This window comes from Vigna umbellata, chromosome 2 (genome assembly GCF_029865625.1).
Source record: "Vigna umbellata cultivar VRB3 chromosome 2, Vumbellata_1.0, whole genome shotgun sequence".
Classification (NCBI taxonomy): Eukaryota; Viridiplantae; Streptophyta; class Magnoliopsida; order Fabales; family Fabaceae; genus Vigna; species Vigna umbellata.
This window is the reverse complement of record NC_142166.1, coordinates 6,789,779-6,810,937: the sequence shown is the minus strand read 5'-3', so window position 1 is coordinate 6,810,937 and position 21,159 is coordinate 6,789,779. Positions and strand designations below refer to the sequence as shown.

The 21,159-nt window shown below is 24.9% G+C and overlaps 1 protein-coding gene across 1 annotated transcript; it reads right to left on the bottom strand.

Moving 5' to 3' along the window:
- Nucleotides 1-17,287: 17,287 nt before the first annotated feature.
- On the bottom strand, nucleotides 17,288-18,738 carry LOC148203278 (guanosine deaminase-like). The gene is made up of 5 exons (XM_088107899.1): nucleotides 18,720-18,738; nucleotides 18,280-18,339; nucleotides 18,008-18,198; nucleotides 17,824-17,928; nucleotides 17,288-17,614 (listed from the first exon to the last, which is right to left on the bottom strand). Exons 1-5 carry the CDS (start codon nucleotides 18,733-18,735, stop codon nucleotides 17,426-17,428), a joined length of 561 nt encoding a protein of 186 aa, XP_087964025.1. The 5' UTR covers nucleotides 18,736-18,738; the 3' UTR covers nucleotides 17,288-17,425.
- Between the last annotated feature and the right edge of the window lie 2,421 nt (nucleotides 18,739-21,159).

Sequence of the window (21,159 nt, the reverse complement as noted above, 5' to 3'; positions counted from 1 at the left end):
CTCTAATATGCAAACACAATTGTGATGTTTCCCCTTAACAGGCTTATCTCATTATTGATGCATACTACGAGTTGTTTAATGATGATTGCCTACAGTTTTTTGTGACTTTAGGTAATTTGTTTAATTATATTTTTTGGACGTACTTGTTTGTTGAATTATATTCTTTAATATATTTTACAAATATTATTTGAATAACTTAGGTAAAATGTATACATTAAGGTCAATCAAACATCGTAAACTCATTATAGTTGATATGATGAGGGTGATGGTTGTAGAAGTTTGACATGCTACTGCTCAAGTCCTGGTGTCCACTTAGAAGGTTGAGACAATGGGCAAGCTCCTAGCAAAAGCAATTGTAAATGAGGTAATTGTTTTAATTACACACTTTTATTATTAGTGTATACTAATCTTATTGAGGTTTTTAAATATGTATATCAGGAGTACAAAGGAAGGAAGATATGAATGAATCGCTGCCACAACTGCTATAATAGATAATTCTAAAACAAGAGGTCCTAAAGAAAGTTCAAGAGTAGTGGGCTTTGTGCCTTTTAAGTGTTTATAGAAGATGATATTAGGTATTTTTTTAGTTTTTTTTGTAAATATTAGATGTATTCGTTGTTTGAGGAGATTAGAAAGTTTTATTTGATGTATAAGTAGTAAGAAGTATAGTAATTATTTTGTTCATTTTATATGTTATCTGGATTATTCTAGGACCATTGTGGTTTGAATTTTATGTAGGTTTATATGTTGTAGATAGCACATAGAAACCTGGTATTAAAAAATACATAACATTTGATATTGGTTAATGCTTGGATCGATATAGAAAGTGACATTTTATATTGGTTAACATTCTAGTTGGTATAGAAAATTATATTTTTTATATTGGTTGAGGACTTCCCAGTATAAAAAGTAGAGTTTATTATGTATATTATCATTTAAACCTCTACAAAATGTCAAATTTTTTATACTAGTTAATTAGTTAATCAATATAAAAAGTTTTGATCATATATAAATTTATATTTCCCTTAAGCAACCTTTCTATACATGTTGTAGAACTAGTATAAAAGGTAGATTTTTTATACTGCTTTTAGAATTAGTATAAAATGTCAAATACTTTCTGTATCTTAATTTTGTACTAATTCAAAAATTTGTATAAAAAATATATTTTAATCCATTTAATTTTGTTGTCTGCAATAGTGAGTAAATAAGAGTCCAACCTTATTCAGCACTTTCCAGACAAAAATATACTTAAAAAAATGTTGCCCTTAATTTATATATACAAGCATTCAAAGATAAACGGAAGTTTGTGTAAATTAATATAAAGTGGAATATATATTGAATTTGTGGTGGTGAAAAGGAAAAACTCACAGAAAATATAAATATCTTTTAGGACTGTGACGTTGATATATTGTTGGAACTATAGATTATATTCCTTCATATTTGAGTGGGATTTATTTTAATAATTAAATATTTATAATTTATTTTGTTGCGTATGAAACGGAGAAGAATAATATAAGAAGAAAGAATCTACTCTTAATGGAATGTGATCCTGTATGATAAAGTAGAGATAATGGAAATTAAGCATAATATCAAAGCATATTCCAAGACTTGCAATATCACCCTAATCGAGGGTTTTTAATTAAGAATATAAGGAGTTTTAAGAAAATAAAATAAACCCATCTAGTTAAAATTAATTTATATATAATTTTTTTATAGAAAATTTTCGAATTTTTCAAATTTGAATGTCATTAGTTTGTGCATGAAAAACTAATTTTAATTTATTAAGAAGATCATTCTATTTTTTCTTTCTTCCTTATTAGCTCTTATGGTAAAGTTTACACCAACAGACCTTATATATCTTTAAAAATAGAACAATTACGATGTTTAGGATATAATTGCATAAATTTCTCATAAATATATAACAAACAAATTCAAATAAATCATTCCACAAATTGAAATTAGCTGTATGCATAAGCTAATTTGGAAAGCTCTCTTAAGTATTTTTCATTTTTTTTATTTACGTATAAACTAATTTTAGTTTAAGAAAAAAATTATTTCATTTTATTTTTTTCAAATAAAATTTTTTACGGAGACATTTTGTTTAAGGAAACATTAATTTCATCAGGAGACTTTAATTTCATTTCTAAGTGATTCACTTCAATCATTTTTCACTTTTGACAAATGTTATTGTCTTTTTTTTTTTGTTATATTTTTATTTATTAAAGAGTGTTACCAATATTCATTTTTAGTATTAAGTAAATATGTAAGAAATTGTAAATTTAATTAGTATATTTTTTTACAAATTAATTTATTAAAGAGGGTTACCAATATTCATTTTTAGCATTAACTAAATTTGTAAGAAATTGTAAAATTTAATTAGTATATGTTTTTTGCAAATTTGTTGACAATTTCAATATGTAAACGACATTTTCTAGGATAATTTAAAAAGATATTGAAAGAAACGGTCATTAATACAAACTTCTTATAAGTTGTAAAAATTGGTAATATTTATAACTATAGTTAAAAATCATATTTTTAACCAAATATAATTGTCATTTTTTTCATTGAAACTAAAAAGAAAATCTAACCTGTAATGTAGAGTGGTCAACAAAATAGTGGAAAGATCATAAGGAGGGAGGAACTAAACTATGTAAGAAGGAGGAACTCAGAGAGAAATGAAGAGGGAGTAACAACAACATATGGGGAGGGAGAAAACAAACAACCAAGAAAAAACCTATAGAGAGTGTACGAGTTACGATGGCACGAGCAACACAACACGAATAATGATGACAAAACAACGATAGTGGTGAAAATAGTGAAAACACAATGCAGTGACAACAAAGATTATATAGAAAACCAATACACACAAGAAGGAGAAAAAGTGTAGTGCGAGACGACCGGTTGAACAAGAGGCGATAATAAAATGACTAAAACAAGCGATATTGACCGTGTAAAGCAAGGATGATGATGTTAGGAAAGTAATTGTAGAGAAGGATATGAAAAAAGTAGAATGAAACACAGTGTAGAAAAGGAGAAAAGACTTCACCTTTTTTAAAGTGAAAAATACTTTTAACAACAATTCCTCATCCAACCATCCTTGTTTCCTTTTTATTTTTGACTTTTAATGATAATTTCTGGCTTAACTATAGTTCTTTGTCACTTTAAGAACTTTTAGTTATGGTATTTAAAACGTCAAATAAACTTAATAAAATTTAGTTAAAAAGATTAAATACATGCATTTCTAAAGTTAAGAGACTAAATTAAGCAAAAGTTTCAAAGATGGACTAATTCCAATTTTCATTTAAAATTAAGGAATCAAAAACATATTTAATCTTAATTGTTATGATAAAAATAATATGGATTTCTCATCAAAATTAGGACAATATAAACTAAAAGATATGAGAGTATAAAAGAGCAAAATATATAAGCATGAAGCATAAGATATATTTATAAATGTCATTAGAAAAGCAAAGCAAAAAAATATAAATTAAGCATACAGAAGATTCAAGAAAGAAAAGATAATCAGGTATTTATGTGAGTCTTTAAAAACACAAGAAAATATGTCTAAGTATAAATAAACAACAATACAAGCACATATGTATTTGCATATATACACTTCTTCCTCTTTTTGTCATAACACAAAGGTGAAAGAAGAGCATTAGTATTCGACATATTGATTGATGATGTAGAAGATGATGGCGGGCCAACAAAAACCGATGGTAATAGGTATTCTTTGTGGGCTCTAATTGAGATTGGATGGTGTTGGTTTATGTGGAAGGTCACCATGTGGTTCAAGGGAAAGTTCATTTCATGGTGTAGATGGTGAGTTTGATGTTAGGTTTGGTGTAGGTTTAGGTATAGTGGAAAGTTTAAGCAAAAATTAAATAGTTAGCTCAATTAAAGGTTGAAGCGATGATGTAAGTTTGAATTTTTTTAGTGGTTCCAAGAGTTTTAAATATCTTATTTGATCATAAAGAGTTATATATGAGATCAAAAAGAAGAAATAAGTTTTTGAAGAGTTATGATTTTTAATTAGATTATCACTTAGTGACAAATTCGTTAAGAGAAAATTTCTACATATCACATTAAGTCTTAAGGCAAAACTTTGTCTTAGCCATCACACAATGTCATAAAGACAGATAATTTGAAAAAAAAATATTCAATCTTTGACAAATCTATTGAGAATTTATATAGCAAAAAATTAAAATAGTTAAAGTGACAATTAATTAAACTTACTTATAAGAATAATTTTCATACTAGGCATAACATCCAATAAAACTTTGTATAAAAGAAAATATACAACATTTTTATGCTAGTTCAAAACTCAAGAAACCAAACATAAAAGAAGTAAATTAAAACTATATACTTTTTTTAAAAAAATTTAGAGAGTATATATACTTTTTCTTCTTCTTAATTTGGGAACTAAAACCAAACTCATTTCAAATTTTAAGGATAAAAACATAATTAAATTTAATAAAAAATATAACTTATCAAACTAATTTTTTTTTTTGTATTTTGTTAATAAATTTATAATATAGTTCTTTTGTTATCAAGACTTATTAAACAAATACTAAGTGTCTAGTCTATAACAAACCTTCCCTCCCTATATTATTTGGAATAAGACAAGATATGTGCAAGTTGAGTGTCAATTGGAGCATTCTTAATGACATTTTAAAAAGTAATTATATTATGTATACGTCAACAAGCGTTAATATTAGTGAGTTTTTTACGAAAATAACAGTGAGGTAATAAAATATGCACGCATGCCATTATGATAACCCCTTGTTGATACGTAATTAATGAAATCGTTTTCATTATAGCAATTATTTATCCCTAACTCTTTTCTGGAACGAGGCTTCTTCCATTATTTAAACTTGCATCAGCACATTAGCTTTCAAGTTTGTTCGTCAGCACTTATACATGTAAAAAGTATTTTAATATAAATAATTATTTTAGTGATTGTAATTGCGAAATCACGTAGTTGTAACATCCAAATCACAAATTCAAAAACAAAAGGTCCTTATTTAATAACATCAATATTCAAATGTCATATATATCTATATAGAAATGAGTTTAACAGCTATTACAACCTCTTAACCTTGTATTTCAAAATGATATTTCTTAAATATTGTTTCAAAATATGAGAAATGTGTTTGATATAGTTTTCAAAAGAAAAATAATGACTTCATCTTTTAAATTATCACTATCTTAAGTCATTGGTTATTGGCTCCAGTTCTCGAATGACAGACGCATCTATTCCTATGTTTGTTCAAATATTAATACATTATTCGCATAAAAAAAATAACAAGAAGTAGTGTAAGAAACATAAGGATAAATTAATGTATTTAAAAAAATACAAGAAAATGAATGAATCATATTATAAAAGGTTCGAGAGTTTTTATAACGTCAAACATGTTATAAAGCAGCAATTTAACAAATAACTTTCATATGCTAATGTTAAAACCAAACAATTATGTATAATTAAATTTTGTATGAAATTTATTTTGATAAATACCTGTCTTCTAAAAGAAAAATGTATAGAATAGACTGATGAAATTCTACATCTATTTATTCTTAAGTCTTTAAATAATTTTTCAACAATCAAATGACTCAAACCAAGACATAACACGATTAACTTCACTAACTCTTTAAGTATGATCTTTTCTCATATCATATTGTTTGTACTATGAAGTTTTTGACTCACACCATCTAGATATTACACTCAGAAATGATAATGGGTCAAGTCAGACGTATAAATAGTGTTTATACGTTAATTTATAAAAAAAATCCATTAGTTATAGATACCTATATAAAAAATGAAAAATTATATGCAACCTGATAAAAAACACATAAAATAAAACACAAATTTATCTTGAAGAGTAAAATTTGAATTTATAATGAATGATCGAAGAATATGGTAATTGCTTTTACAAATGTGGATCTTCAAATAGACAAAAAGAATCAATTTTTTTGAAAAGAAAGGAGAAAGATGAATGTAAGACCCATAAAATATATATATATATATATATATATATATATATATATATTTATAGTAGTAAATTTTAGTATTTTATTAGTAATAATAATTTTAATGGATAGAAAATTGTAAATTTTGGATATAAAATTATAGTAATTTTAGAAGGAGAGGTTCAAATTTTTGGTAACTTATTTAGTAAAATTTTTTAAATGGAATAGTAAAAAGTAAATAGTAAATAGTAAAAAGTAAATAGTAAAAATAAATTTTCAGCATTAAGATTCCTTAGCATGGAAGAAAGTAGTAGGTAGAAATTAGGATCAGATTTGGTGAGAAAATGATTGAAATATTATTTTTAAATAATATTAAAATAATAAATAATATTAAAATATTAATGAATAGTAAATTTTTTTTTACTATAAATAGCCATGGGAGGGAAGGGTATTTTGCACCAAGAAAAGAGGAATCAAGTGAGAGCTTGAGAAATAGAGAAGAAAGAGTTAGGGAGAAATTTTTAGTTGCAAGAAGAGTAGAGGTTCTGAAGGGTTTCAGGGAAACAAATTCGGAGCAGGAGATTAAGTCTGGAATAGAGGTAGGGGAGCTAATCCTTCTTGTATATGATTTTTTTTTATCCATGTTATGATAATGAATATGAGTTATGAGTATGCTAAAATTTTGGTAATGGTAGTTATCTATTCACTTATATAAATTTAGTTTTCATTATTATAATTTCTTATTTTCGAGTTACTGTTGTGAAAATTTTCTATTAATTGTTTTCACCGTTGGATTTAGCTAAAATTTTAGTATGTGAATCCTAAGACCTATTACTAAACTTTGACCGTTCGGATTTGAAAATAGAAGTCTGTACTTGGAGAAATAAATACTGCAAGTTTGAGTAAATTAGTCACCCTGTAGTTCTGTTACTAAGTTGTCTCGGTAAAAATATAGATTTTGACCTATTTAACCGTTAGATCAACCTCAAAATTTGATATATGATTCTTAGGACATATTAATACAATTTGACCGATCGGATTTGTAATTGAAGGTCTATGTTTAGAGAAAGAAATTTCGAAAGTGTGAAACAATCGGATGAACACTGTATTGTTGTTCTTAAGCTATCATGGTACAAATTTCATATATATTTCATCTACCGTTAGATTGAGCCCAAAATTTAGTATGTAATTCATAAGACATATTAAGTCATTTTGACCGTTCAGATTTGTAATTAAATGTCTGGGATTAGGGAAATTAGTTTCGCATTTTGAGTATAACCGAAAACCACTTAAAATTCTGCACCTGAGTTACCTCGGTAAAACCTCAATATCTATCTAGTTAACCGTTGGATCAACCTGAAATTTTAATATGTAGTTTATAACAAATAGTGAATTATTATGACCATTCAGATTTGAAATCGGAGTTACAGATTTAGAGATATTAATTTCGTATCTTCTCAGGGATCTCAATATTGCTAAATTTCTATTTTTTGATATCTATATTAAATTTCGGTGTTAATATTATATGCTGTTGTTTTAAATCTGTAAATAAGAAATTTGTTAAAAACTAGTTGAGAAACACTTTGGCTAAGGAAAGACTTGGTACTTAAGTTGTCCATTGTGACGCACCTCTCTTTCCTGGAAGTCTACTCGACAAGTTTTTAACTTAAATCTTATTGAACAGATTTTGTACTGTTAAATTATTATGCAATATATGTTGTTGGAATGGAAATGTTTGATTAATTCATGTTATTGTGGTAGATATGAAATTATGAATTATAATTGTGATTATTGCATTTTATGCGTCTGAACATGATATGAGTATTATGGGGAGATTTTGTAAGGGTATAATGTGAGTTGAGGAATATTAGTATGGTATGAGTCTTGTGGAGAGATTAAGTAAATGTTATGGTATTTGTGTATATGTTGATGTTGAGGGTCCCGTAGTTGGAGGTTATCCTGATACTCTAATAATCATCTAGTCTCAAGTAGAGAGGGATGAATTATGTGGTGAGAGGAGCAGGAGGTCCTGGTCTATGTGCCGGTTTTGGACATAGTGAGGGGATTAACCTTGTGAATGGTATGAAGTATTTTGAAAGTGTATTTGTAAAAAGAAGTAGAAGTCATTACAAGTGCATAACCTCCCGTGACCGCTCATCAACGTATCATCCGGATGAGTGTCTATTGGGTATTGTGGTGTCTATTGGGTATTGTGAGACGAGTGTCTAATAGGAATTGTAGTATGAGAGTGTCGAACATAATTATTATATGATGTTTATATCAAGGTAATTATATATGTTTTATAAATGATTTGTTGCATGTTAGCTCACCCTACTTGTTTGTGTTTGTTTTGTTTGGGTATGTGCGATGATCGTATAATTCGTTATACGGGAGCAGATGAAGGAATGTTGCCTCACTCAGTGCCAAGGAAGGGAGAAGTAGAAGAACTATAATTAGAACATTTTTACATGTATAGACTTATATCAACTAGGAAATTTTAAAGGGTGAGATTACGGGATGTTACCGTAAATGTAATGTTACAATATATAAATTATGAATTATCCAATGTGAGATATTGGGATGTTACAATGAAAGAACTTAATTTGAAAATAAATTCTTTTGTTGTTTATTTGAGTCAATTTGGAAGTAAGTGAGAATAAATTTGGAAGTAAATTTTTTTAATTTGTCACGTCAATCAAATCTTACACTAATTCTGAGAAACTTTACTTGCAAATTCATTCTCACTTACCTCCAAATTGACTCAAATAAACAAAAAAATAATAATTTTCAAATCCTCTCAAATCCCCTCGATTACTCTTCCTCAAATTCACTCAAGTGAACAAGGCCTTAGTCATGTCTTATAATAATAAAACACATATAAAGAAAAACCGGAGTATTATAATATATTTTGTATATTCAAATCTTTAAAATTTATTTTTAGGTTCTCACCGAAGTTATTTTTATGTTGAAGAATAATGTTAGTTTAAATTTAATTAAAAAAAATTTTAAATGGCACCACAATTGCTATAAAATACAAAAGAAAGTCATTAATTATGCTAACATTCCATTTAATTTTGAGAGTATTTGATTGAATTCTTTGGTTAAAATTATACGAAAGTGCACAAAGATTTATTAGAAAGCGTATGGTTATTCTTTTTGTTAAAAATATTTTTTATTTTTTATTTTTAATAATTTAATTATATATATAGATTTATATATTAAAAATACATTGTAAATACTTTTGAATTTTCATTAATTAATTAATGTCTCTAAAATAAATATTATCTTTATATATTAAAATTATTATATTATAATTAATAAATTAGAAATTAATTTGTAAGTATTATAATTTAAATTATAATATTATTGTATATTTATATTCTTTAAATAATATAATACAAAAAAATGAATTTTTTAATTATTTTTATTCTAATTTTCATTAAAAAAAACGAACTGGCAAGTCAGTACGTGTCATCCTGCTTTTAGTATACCAATTTAACATGTCAAAGTGAAGGAACCAAAGCAGAGTGACAAGTTAAGAATTTTAATTCAATTACCAAATTTTGACAAATTAATACTCGACCATCGAATCGATACCTACTTTACTATCCTACACGTATTAACATCTCTAATTTTAAAAAATTTCTAAAATACTTACTATGTGTATTTTATATGTGGGACTTGAGACCATCGATTAAATCATTAAAAAATTATTAAAAGTAGTAGACAATATAAAAAAAAATCATTGAAGATTATATTCCTACACATCTTAATAAAATAATCTTCTAATTTTTCAATCAAACACTAGTTAACATTAAAACTTAAAACTTTGTTGCAACACTTCTACACTATACCAACTTTTAGTGGATAAGGTTTAATAATTAATAGTGATGCACATAATAAATAAAAAGTATCGGTAATGAGTGCTCTTGAGATTTTTATGAAATTAAACGAGAAAAATGTTCTTTCTTTTTGTCAAAATTCATAATAAAGTAAAGAGTATGTTTACACATCCCAATTAAAATAGTTTTTAATATATATATTCCATTCACCGTAAGAAGAAAAAAAGGTAATTTAATATCCCAAACATAACGACTAAGGAATTAAAAAGTCAATCATAGTCATTGGACAATGTAAAACCTATCATAACATAAAGTTTTTTTATTATATAAGAATGGTAATAATGGTGAGTTGCTGATTCACTCTTCCATTATTTTACCAAAATATTAAAAAAAAAACTATCTAAAAGACTTTCTTATTTAATTAACAGCGTAATTTCCCCAACTTTTTCTGAAGTTTTAATGAAGAAAGTCCAATATTGGTGACAAGTTGCAGCGTCAGCCATTTGATCTGATGCTTCTTCATCTTTCCTTAACCTGCATTGAATCCTAATCAGCTTCTCTCATCCTTATCTCCATGGAAATTTCTACACACTTTCACATTCATGCTACCTACTTTTACTCTTTCTACTATCTTATATTTCAACTGCTTTCTCTAACGTGTCTATCTCATCTACAACTTCGACAAATATTATTAATGTCCCTTCTCAAAATATCCATCATTACCATCCAAATCTTAGAGACCCCACAAATTATGCAAGCCCCATAATTATTTAATATTCAAATCAAAATTTTATTTTTAAATAAAGTTGTTGGTTAGTGATTTCTTTCTTGAGCTCTTAATTATTCGTTATATTTCGATTTCCCGTTTCAATTGTTAGGTTATTTGAAAAGAAAAGAACAAATACTATAATATTTGAGTTTTTATATATTTTCATTCCATGTAATTATCTCTCTAATTTGCACTTAACTTTAATATAAACATTGATGAACTACACTAAAGTATTTTTTTTCTTACAAATAGACTAATTTGATAAAAAAAAGTAGCCGTGTGTCAAATAAAAACCTTAAATACATTATAACTAACAACAAAACAGCTCAAAGATCACTTTGGTAGTGGAAATTGCTATCATATTTCTTAAACATAAGAAAATTTAAAAAAAAAACATTTTCTATTCCTTTTAGTTATTTTTTTAAGTTTTATTGCATATTAAATAGTTTTATATCATTTAAGAGTCAAAATTAAACACAGTTTATTTTTTTTTTCATTTTTTAAGATGTTTTTTAAAATCAAAATGAATAAAATTTTAAAAAGAATAATATCATTAACTTTTAAAATTTAGAAAGATGGTATATGATTTTTAAAATATTGACTAAAAAAAGTTGTATATTTTTTAAGTGATTAACAGAATAATGGATGAGAAGAGAATTTTTGTGGGTAGAATTACTGGAAAAAAAAATTGTTGACGACAAAAACGTGGTATTAACTAATAAGTGTTTTGAATTGTTCTAGAAAGGTAATCTGGATGGACGCGGCGGCAGATTAAGAATTTTTGTTGTCGAATGGCAGTGTTCAATGATTGAGATAAAGTTTTCAACTTCCTGATAATTTAGGTCACAAATATGCACATATGTGGGTCTTCTTATACACTCAAAATGGCTACAAGCTTATTGATAAGTTTATCCGTTAAAACAATATTAAGTTCTCATAATTTCAATTAGCAGATAGTTTCTTAGGTCTTTCTTTATCAGTAATTGATCAAAGATTAATGCCTTTTCTTTTTTTAGTTACAAAGATTGTCTCCTCTCGTTTACTACATCAATTTCCCTAAATTTTCTTTCCCTAATTTATTTTCAAACAAAATGAACACAGTCACAAATTTAAACTAAAGGATATATATATATTTATACTTATCAAAATCATACTAAACTGCCACCTCATCAGGTGTTTCATCCGAATCTTCAAATAATTTTAGATTTCAATTCAACCGTTGTGAAATCAATCAACACAGATCACGACTAAAAGATTTTTTATTTTTTTATAGTTGATATATTAAAAATATTATTTGTTTTTGTGTATAACTTAATTTTATTATTTATTACGACTTATGATATTGTTATGTAAAATTTTAGTAGTAAAATTTATATGTATTATTTGTTTATTTTATTAAATTTGATTCACATGTTATATTATTATATAGAAAAATTAAATTTTAAGTTCACGGTAAATTTAGATATTTTTAATTGTATTCGTAATAATTTTTTTATTATGAATATTTAAATTTCTATGTTTTTTCATAAAGTTTGTCATTTAATAGTTTTTTAATTTGACGAGATGTCCGTTATCTTATCATCTTATCTTACATAATTGTATTATAGATTTATTTATAAATTTAAGATATTGTAATTAATATGAAATAATATCCTGATTAATGTAAAACAACAATCACTTTTATTGTTTTTTTATTAAAAACTTGTTAGAGAACAAGATATTATTTCTTCTATAATCGTGATAACGACAATGGGTGTTTTAGTTATTATAAATAATGACGTAAAAGTTATAAAAATACATGAAATCATCATCTAATATGTTTTTTCAAATAAAATAATAAAAGTGATTTATTATTTTATATTAATAATAAAATATTTCATTATGATGCCTTTAACTTGATGTAGTGTAATTGGGTGGTTCATTATAGCCACACGGAAGGTCCTCTTCCATTTTTTCTGAATTGTTGATTGTGACGTTAGTTCTGTAATACATGTGAAGCATTCATATTTATGGTTTTCTACGTTTTGGTAAGTTGGAGCTGACACATGTTATTGTTTCACGTTTCCACTACTAATAATTCTATTCATTCATCCCACATCACAACTTTCTACTATCCAAAACATTTTCTATAAACTTTTTACAGGGGAAAAATAAAAATAAAAAATATTTATCAGTTAAAAATTATTTGTATGGATTTATTTATATATTTTTTTTAAAATATTTCTAACTGGTTATATAAACTAATTTTAACTTGTAAAAATATTAATTTTATTTATTTTTGTTATATTCTACTTCTAGAAATATTTTACAGAGAAAATAGTTTGTCTATAAAGTTTTGTAGAAATTTCGATGTATATTGCCTTGTTGTTGTGACGGGATTGATTGTCTCATTATTTATTTCTCCGTATATTGTATCGTTATGATTGAATGACTTACTCTTTCTTTTTCGGTAGAAATTCCTTCTCGATGTAATGAAAATATTTGAAGTTTAATTTTAATTTTTCATATTTGCTAAAATATTTTTTTAATGTTACCTAGAACATTTTCCTACTATAAAGCCTTATTTAAGTCACTTAAAAGATAAAGAAAATGATAAATTTCAAAAACTAAATCTTGGTATATTAAAGTTGTCTTATAGATAAGCTAACTTGTAAAAATATTCTCTAATTATTATTTTCTTAAAATAATTTTAATTTAATAAAATTTATTTCCTTTTAATTTTTATAATAATAATTTATTTTAAGTAAAAAATTAGTATTAATATTATTATAGCAAAATCTGTACTTGGAACATAAGATATGCTAAGAAAATTACAAATGAATTTTGTTAATAAAAACTATAGAGCAAACATGGTAAAATAATATATATATATATATATATATATATATATATATATATATATATATATATATATATAATTTCAATTAATAAGTTTCTCTCTAAATAAGATTTTAGGTTTAACTTTTTGTAGAAAAAAATTGTTATTAGATTCTTGAGAATACAACTGATGCGATATGGCTAATAAGTAAACTTTTTATTTCAAATACCATATTCTTTTTTTATAATGTAATTGTTGAACATTTGTTGCACACTTTTATTAGATTTACACTGTACTTTCATTTCCTTATATAGTTTTGTTACATCTTTCTCTAACTGAACTTATTATCAACTTGGTGTGAATTTTATCATGATTCTCCACCTTGATTTCGGACTCAATAAAAAAATATATTAAAGTCTCGTAAAATAAACTATATTTATAATAATTTGTTTGGTTTGTGAATTGTAACTTTTTGTTGATAAATATAATCAAAGGAAACGTACCTTTAAGCTTCGTTAAGAGACAACTTATTTATATGACTATAAATAAGCGGGGTTGGAAGTTTCATCTTTACTAAAAATAAGGTCAATTTATAATTGATATATATATATATATACATATATATATATATATATATATATATATATATATATATATATATATATATATATATATATATAAAAAGTGGATACAAACCTCACTTTACAAGCTGGTTTTTGGAGGTTGAGTTAGGCTTAAGTTCACTTCTCAACATGGTATAAGAGCTATGGTCAGAGTCTATCCTAACAATATTTATGGTTATCGAACCACCCATTACTGTCTAGTCTTATGTTCGAGATATCAATTACAGATAAAGCCAATATAATTAATATATATATATATATATATATATATATATATATATATATATATATATATATAAAAGTGGGTGCAAACCTTACTTTATAAGCCCGTTTTGTAGGATTGAGTTAGACTTAAGTCTATTTCTTAACATAAGCAACATAACCAAAAATTATGTATTTTAATTGAGTCATTTTAGAACTTATTACTATATTTTTAAGTAATTGAAGAGATATTTTAAATTCAAATAGACAATAAATACATGTATCCTCAATCTTTCATTTCACTTCTTATATGATTTTACATAATCAAACTTCTTTATTAAACATCTTAAAATGGATTCTAATATATGAATTAACTTGATTTATCATATATTCTAATTATGTTAGATTGAAAAAAGTATTTTTTTTTAAATAAGGGCCAAGTTGAACTCGACTCACTTAATCTACGAGTTATAACTTGATCCATTATCCACTACAATAACCTTTTATTATTATTTTCACCATTTTTTTAAGGTTTTTATTATAATTATTCACTACTTTTAATTATGGAAGTTGATATTTGATTGTTTTTTAAAGATTATAATGTTGTTGAATAGTTTAGATGTTTAATTTTTTGTTTAATAAATTATGTAGATTAATTATTAACTAATATCTTTATAATAATGTTTTTGTGAAATATGTTAATATCTTGATTGTAATCCTATAAAAAAAAAGAAATGAATCAATATACTTTGATTGTAATGCAATAAATATATAAAATAAAATAAAAAAACAAAATATTATTGAGTCAATCCATCTAACTCACTAATTTGTAGTAAATCGAATTAGATTACAAAATGTCTAATTCACTGAAAAAAGTGAATTAAGTTAAGTTTATCCAATTTAATTTAACATGTGATGAGTTAATTCATATGAGTTGAATTGACTCCCTTTTGACTTTGTTACTTATTTGCGATGAGTCAATTCATATGAGTCAAATTAACTTACTTTTGACATTCTTACTGTTTTGTCACACTGATTTAATTTCCTAAAAATGTCAACCAACTCTTCATGATTATTCTGATAAGATTTACCATTAATTGCCTTTCATTTAGAACAAACTCGTCAATTCCACCATGAAACTTTTGACAAATCATTCTAAATTTGAAAGACAGTAAGTAAGTGAAGATACTTTTCGTGATTTTTTACTTCATAGACCTCAACTGCCAATTTTTTTTTTTCACTTTTTGGTTCTCATCATGCCATTTTTTATATCACTTATCTTCTTTTATAAGAGATTTCACCTCTGCGTCAATGCAAAATAATTTTTCTTCTTTGTGATGTGTATCTTTATTAGTTACAATGTAATTGAATTCATTTAAAATATACTTAAGTTAAAATATTTTCATATTAAACTAAAATTGAAATTGGTATCTCTATCATCTTTCTAGTTAAAATCTCCAAAATTTTATATAAAAAAATTCATAAACTTTGGTACCAAATTAAAAAAAATAAAAAAATCAGTCATATATTGTGTATAATTTTTTTCTTAATTATAAGATTTTACTCCTATAAATCAGAAGTAAATTAAAAAAAATTAATTATACAATTTTTTGTACTATTATATAGACTTATACTTTATCTAATAAAATATATTTATCTTAACACTTATCACATACGGTACGCTAAGAAAATTACAAATCAATTTTGATAGATACCTCGCAACTATGGACAAAACATGACAAACAATACATACACAAAATGCTTTCAATTAACAAGTTACAAATAAGGTTTTAGGTACAAGTTTTATAGAGAGAAAAAAATTGTTATGAGAAAAAAATTTTATTAAAAGAAGTTAGTTAAAGTTTCATAAAATTTAATTTTAAAATGGTTGGATATTATAAAATGTGTTCACCAAAATTTCTTTCGTTTTTTAAATTGTGGTGTGCACAATGTAGACCTTTCAAATAAAAAAAAAAAAAAAAAGAGGAGTGGAAGAGAAATTGTTTGGTTGAAGTGAGATAACTTGGAAAGAGAAAAAAAGTGGAAAGTGAAACTAGGAGTGTAAATAAAATGGAACAGAGAAAAAATAAAGGGTAAGTAATTTTAAATATGAAATAAAATAATACATACAACGTAAACTAGGAGTGTAAATAGCAAAGATGACCCTTATATTTCTCGGCCCACCAGATTTTGAGCAAGCGACCCTTATAAGTTTTCCAGGATTTTCTAAACACGATTTATGGAAAAAGATTTCTAGAACAAAATTTTGGAATAGGATTTTCAAAAAAGAATTTTTAGAACACTCTTTTACAAATCTTAATCCATAATTTTTGAGGTTGGAAGAAAAATAATAAACTAAGTATAATTTTTATATCTAATTTTCATTCAAAACTAATAGAGTTCATTGCAACAACTCAGAGACGGAATGGTGACGTGGTGCAGTGAAAAAAAATAGTTTGGTCTTTTTCTCAGTTTGAGGTGCAATTAGTAATACTCGGTGTGCAAGAAGAAACGACTTATTTTTCTCAAATTAAACTGAAACTTCAAAATGGACTCCTTTACACCCGAGATTCCTATAAATTAATTGTCATCCCCAATAGCTAATAATTGATGATTATCGAATATTAATCGCTCAAGATGATTTAAGAAACAACTAAGAACATTGTTGGTCATTATTAGTAGGTATGGCTAAGCTACCTTATTAAAATTTCGAAGGTAAAAATTGAAGGTAAAATCTATCATTATTTTATAGAAGAAAACTTATTTGGTGCATCGTGGTTAAGTCGTTATTCAATTATATTTAAAGTTTTACTTCAATAAAATAAAATATATTTAATAATATGTCGTTCAATTAATAGAGAACACCACATTTAATATTTATGGAAGTATGTATAGTAATTTTTACACGTAATTAAATTTAAAGTATTTTATAAACTTGTATATTTCGAATTGAGTATGTATTAAAGAATTTGTTCTTATTTAGTATTTAAGATGCATCTATTTTTGTTTAAATATTTTTATTTAATTTTGTTGTTAATGGGATGATATTATTATTGTCGTCTTCTCATTTCCAACTCGTAAATCGTATCTTTCTTTTCAATCTCATCTAACGAGAGAGAGAAAATTGAAATAAGGTACAGATGGGAGCAACAAGATTATTTACGTGAAATCAAATTTCACAGGTACATGAAACAGAAATAGAAATTCAAAACATTGTATACTTTTGCTTTGTTTTTTCAAAAACTTCTTCAGCAATGTTACCTTCTTTTCCATCAACCCTTTTAATCTCCAATTGTGCTTTCTGATAGAATCCAGTACCTCTCAATGCATCTGAAATGAAGTCATCAAACCCAACAGCAATTGCTGCCTCTGCTTTCGCTCCATAAACCAACCTCTATGTCAGAACATTCATAATATTGTAAGAAACTCATCCAAAATGTAAACTTTATTAAATAATTTTCATGTCTAATAAAATTAAAATTATTTTAAATATGGGTTTTATCAATAGAGACACCACTAATTAAACATAAATTCAATTAACATAAAGGATTTAGATAATTCTAATCCAAAATTTGAAGACAATGTGTTTTTTGTTATTACAACCTTAACTCGTGAGAGGTGGATTGCTCCAAAGCACATCGGACAAGGTTCGCAAGAAGCGTACATTTCACAGTCTGAAAGTTCTATCTTGTTAAGGTTTAGACAAGCCTGCAGAATGAAAATGATTTGGTTATAAATAGTGAATTTGTGAGCATTTGGATTAGATGGAAAGAAAGAACGATGTAACCTTTCTTATAGCAGTGACTTCTGCATGAGCAGTAGGATCTGTGTTCCTGAGCACCATGTTGTGACAGCAAGAAACTACTTCATCGTTACGAACTATTATAACACCAAAAGGACCACCATCTCCACACTCTACTCCTTTATAAGCTTCTTCAACTGCAATTCTCAAGAACTTGTGGTCTCTCTGCTGTATAGCTATGCAACACAGATCATAATAAATTCAGAAACATCATATTTATCAGAAACATAAGTAATCAATACTTTACAAAACATTACCTTCCTGATGTCCAGGAAACACAGAAGCTACTGTAACAGTTCCATCCTTCGTTTGAACCACTGCCAAGATGACAGAAATAGCAGATAAGAAAGATTTACTATATAAAACTAAATGTAAATTTATTTTGTAAAGTTGAATTAAGGATAAATTTAATTTTGACGAGTTTTAACTTTTATTAAGAAATAAATAGTTTAAGCAGTGGATTATTTTTCGAAGAACTTGGTTATATGAATTTGGAAAAAGTTTTTTTAACAATTTTTCTTTTTACAACTTTTTTATAACGTAGCGATTTATGATTAATCTATTTTAAATATTTTTTTAAAATAAATTTAAGCAAATTAATAAAATGATGACACATGTCATATTGTAAAAAATTGTTAAAAGAAGTTTTTAAGATATCATCGTCCTATGATTTTATGGAACGAGAAAAAGCACGTACCGTTAACTTCTTCCATGACTTCTGAGGACGTTGTGAGACATAAATGGGTGATTTGTTGGGTATATATAGGAGTGCAAGATGATTCATGATATGACTATGAGAGAGAAGATGGGTTTCCTTCTAAATTATTTTATTATAAGAGATCACTACCTTATTATAGTTTAATTAAGCTTAAATATATTTTATTAATTTTACAAAATTTACGATTTTTCTATATAATTTTAATATTCCTTTTACTTTTATCATTTCACTTTCTAAGTGATTATTAAAATATTTTTTTATTTTTCTAGAAGAATTTAAATATTTATTATAACACTCGACGATAGTATCATGTAGAAAAAATATAAAATGAAAAACCTAAGAACTTAAAGCCAAGAAAATTGTTTTTATGAATTAAATGAAAAAAATTAAAATTACATATAACCTTTAAGTAATATATGTACATAATAATTAGACATGACAAGGTAGATTTACTCATTACCCTCGATTTGACAGGTTTGGTTAAACTTTTAATCCATTTGAATATCTAAACTCGTTTTTTTAACAACTTAAATAAATTTATTATGATATTAAAGTAAAAAGTATGATTTATATATTCAAACAAGTACGAATATATCATAATATTATAATTTAAATTATAAAATTTAAGAATTAGTTTTATTTATTAATTAAGCCTAAATAATTTAGGAAAATCAAGCGAGATAGTATGAATGCTATTTTTAATTGATATAATTAATCTTTCTTGCTTTATTTATGAAATATATTTTTGAAAATATTATTTAATTAAATTTTTAATCAATATAATATTATTAAATAAAGTAAGGAAGTGAATATTATTTTGTTAAAAAAAATATAAGAGATAAGAAGTAGAAACAAATATTTATTTCAAGAATGAACTAAAATATGAATGTTATTTTATTAAAAAGTAAAAATATTTATTTTAATATTTTTAGGATATGAGTGTTTATATTAACTTTAGCTTTAGAAGAAGTAGGTAAACGTAATTTTCCTTCTTTAAATAATATTTAAAATGTCGCTAGAAACTAGAAATAGTCAAATTAGAAAATATTTTCTTCTTTAAGGGAATGAGAAGACAAAAATAGAATAATAAATTTAAGTGATGTGATTTATATAAATAAATATGTTTGAAATATAAAATTAGAGCATAAATAAGAACAGAAGAATCAAAGATTGAAAATTTGATAGAGGTTAAAAGATGAAAGACATGTGAAGAAGACTCTAGACAGGAATCACGTGACTCATCCGAACATGTAAATAACTGTTATCCTCCATCTCGTGACTCATCCAATTTAGATTGTGAATCTTCTTATCCTATCGCAAAATTTAATAAATTGCAAGAATATCTTGTTAGATTGATGGTCCTACCATAGTATTTTATAAAAAAATTAGTATAATTACTTCAATTTTTTTTCAAACATAAAATAGGAAACATGGTAAATTTATCTCTAATTTATTTTAAAAGAAAATTTTTAACTGTATATATTTGTGACTTTCTTTTTTTAATGTGTGTTGAAACGAATTATGATGGAAATCTAAGAAGGAAAGATTAATATTAATATATATATATATATATATATATATATATATATATATATATGAGATAATTCTACAATATTAAGTTAAAATTAATTTTTTTATTAAAATAGTATTAAAATGTAATATCACGTTTAATAGTATAAAATTATTAAATAAAACATTATAAATATAATAATCAACTAGTAAAAAAGTTAATCATATAACTACTATATTATAATATAGTCATCCATAAAATATGTACTAAATATACAGAAACTAATATATATACATACTAACATATATTATAATTTTCAAAATAAAAAGAATTTACAACGAAACTATACTTTCAACTAAGCTGTTGCACTAATCTCATTCTGCAGGGTATTAGTTAGAGCATATTTAGTTGCTTATACAGTCAAGAAGACCATTACATACAAAATAGAAGAAAAGATAAGCTAATGTGAAAAAATTTGAACTAATGAATCATAATATACCGATTTATCAACCACAAATTTTAAACATACAACAAATTAATATTTTCACAAACAGTTGATAATAAATTCAATTATCTGGATATCTTTAATGTACGACTTCAACATAAACGTATACTTGTAGTTATATTTATTCTCTGTCATAATATTATTAAAAAATATTAGTACCATTACTATTATTAGTATAATAATAATAATAGATAATTAAAAAATAACGATAAAAATAATAAACATTATTAAAATAATTATGACAACTAATTTTATAATATAAATGCAAATTTTACATTAAAATATTTACAATATAGTTAAATACGTTAATTTTTTCTTTATTATGTTCACTTTTATTATACAAATGAATTTCTTTTTATTTCTAAATAACAATATCTTGTTACATAATTTTAGGATTTTTAAAT

Excerpts from the sequence above, each read along its gene's own strand:
- LOC148203278 (XM_088107899.1), bottom strand. Across the intron at positions 17,929-18,007 it reads AAGTCACTGCTATAAGAAAG|GCTTGTCTAAACCTTAACAA; the intron begins GTTACATCGTTC and ends TTCATTCTGCAG. Across the intron at positions 17,615-17,823 it reads TCCACCTCTCACGAGTTAAG|AGGTTGGTTTATGGAGCGAA; the intron begins GTTGTAATAACA and ends GTTCTGACATAG.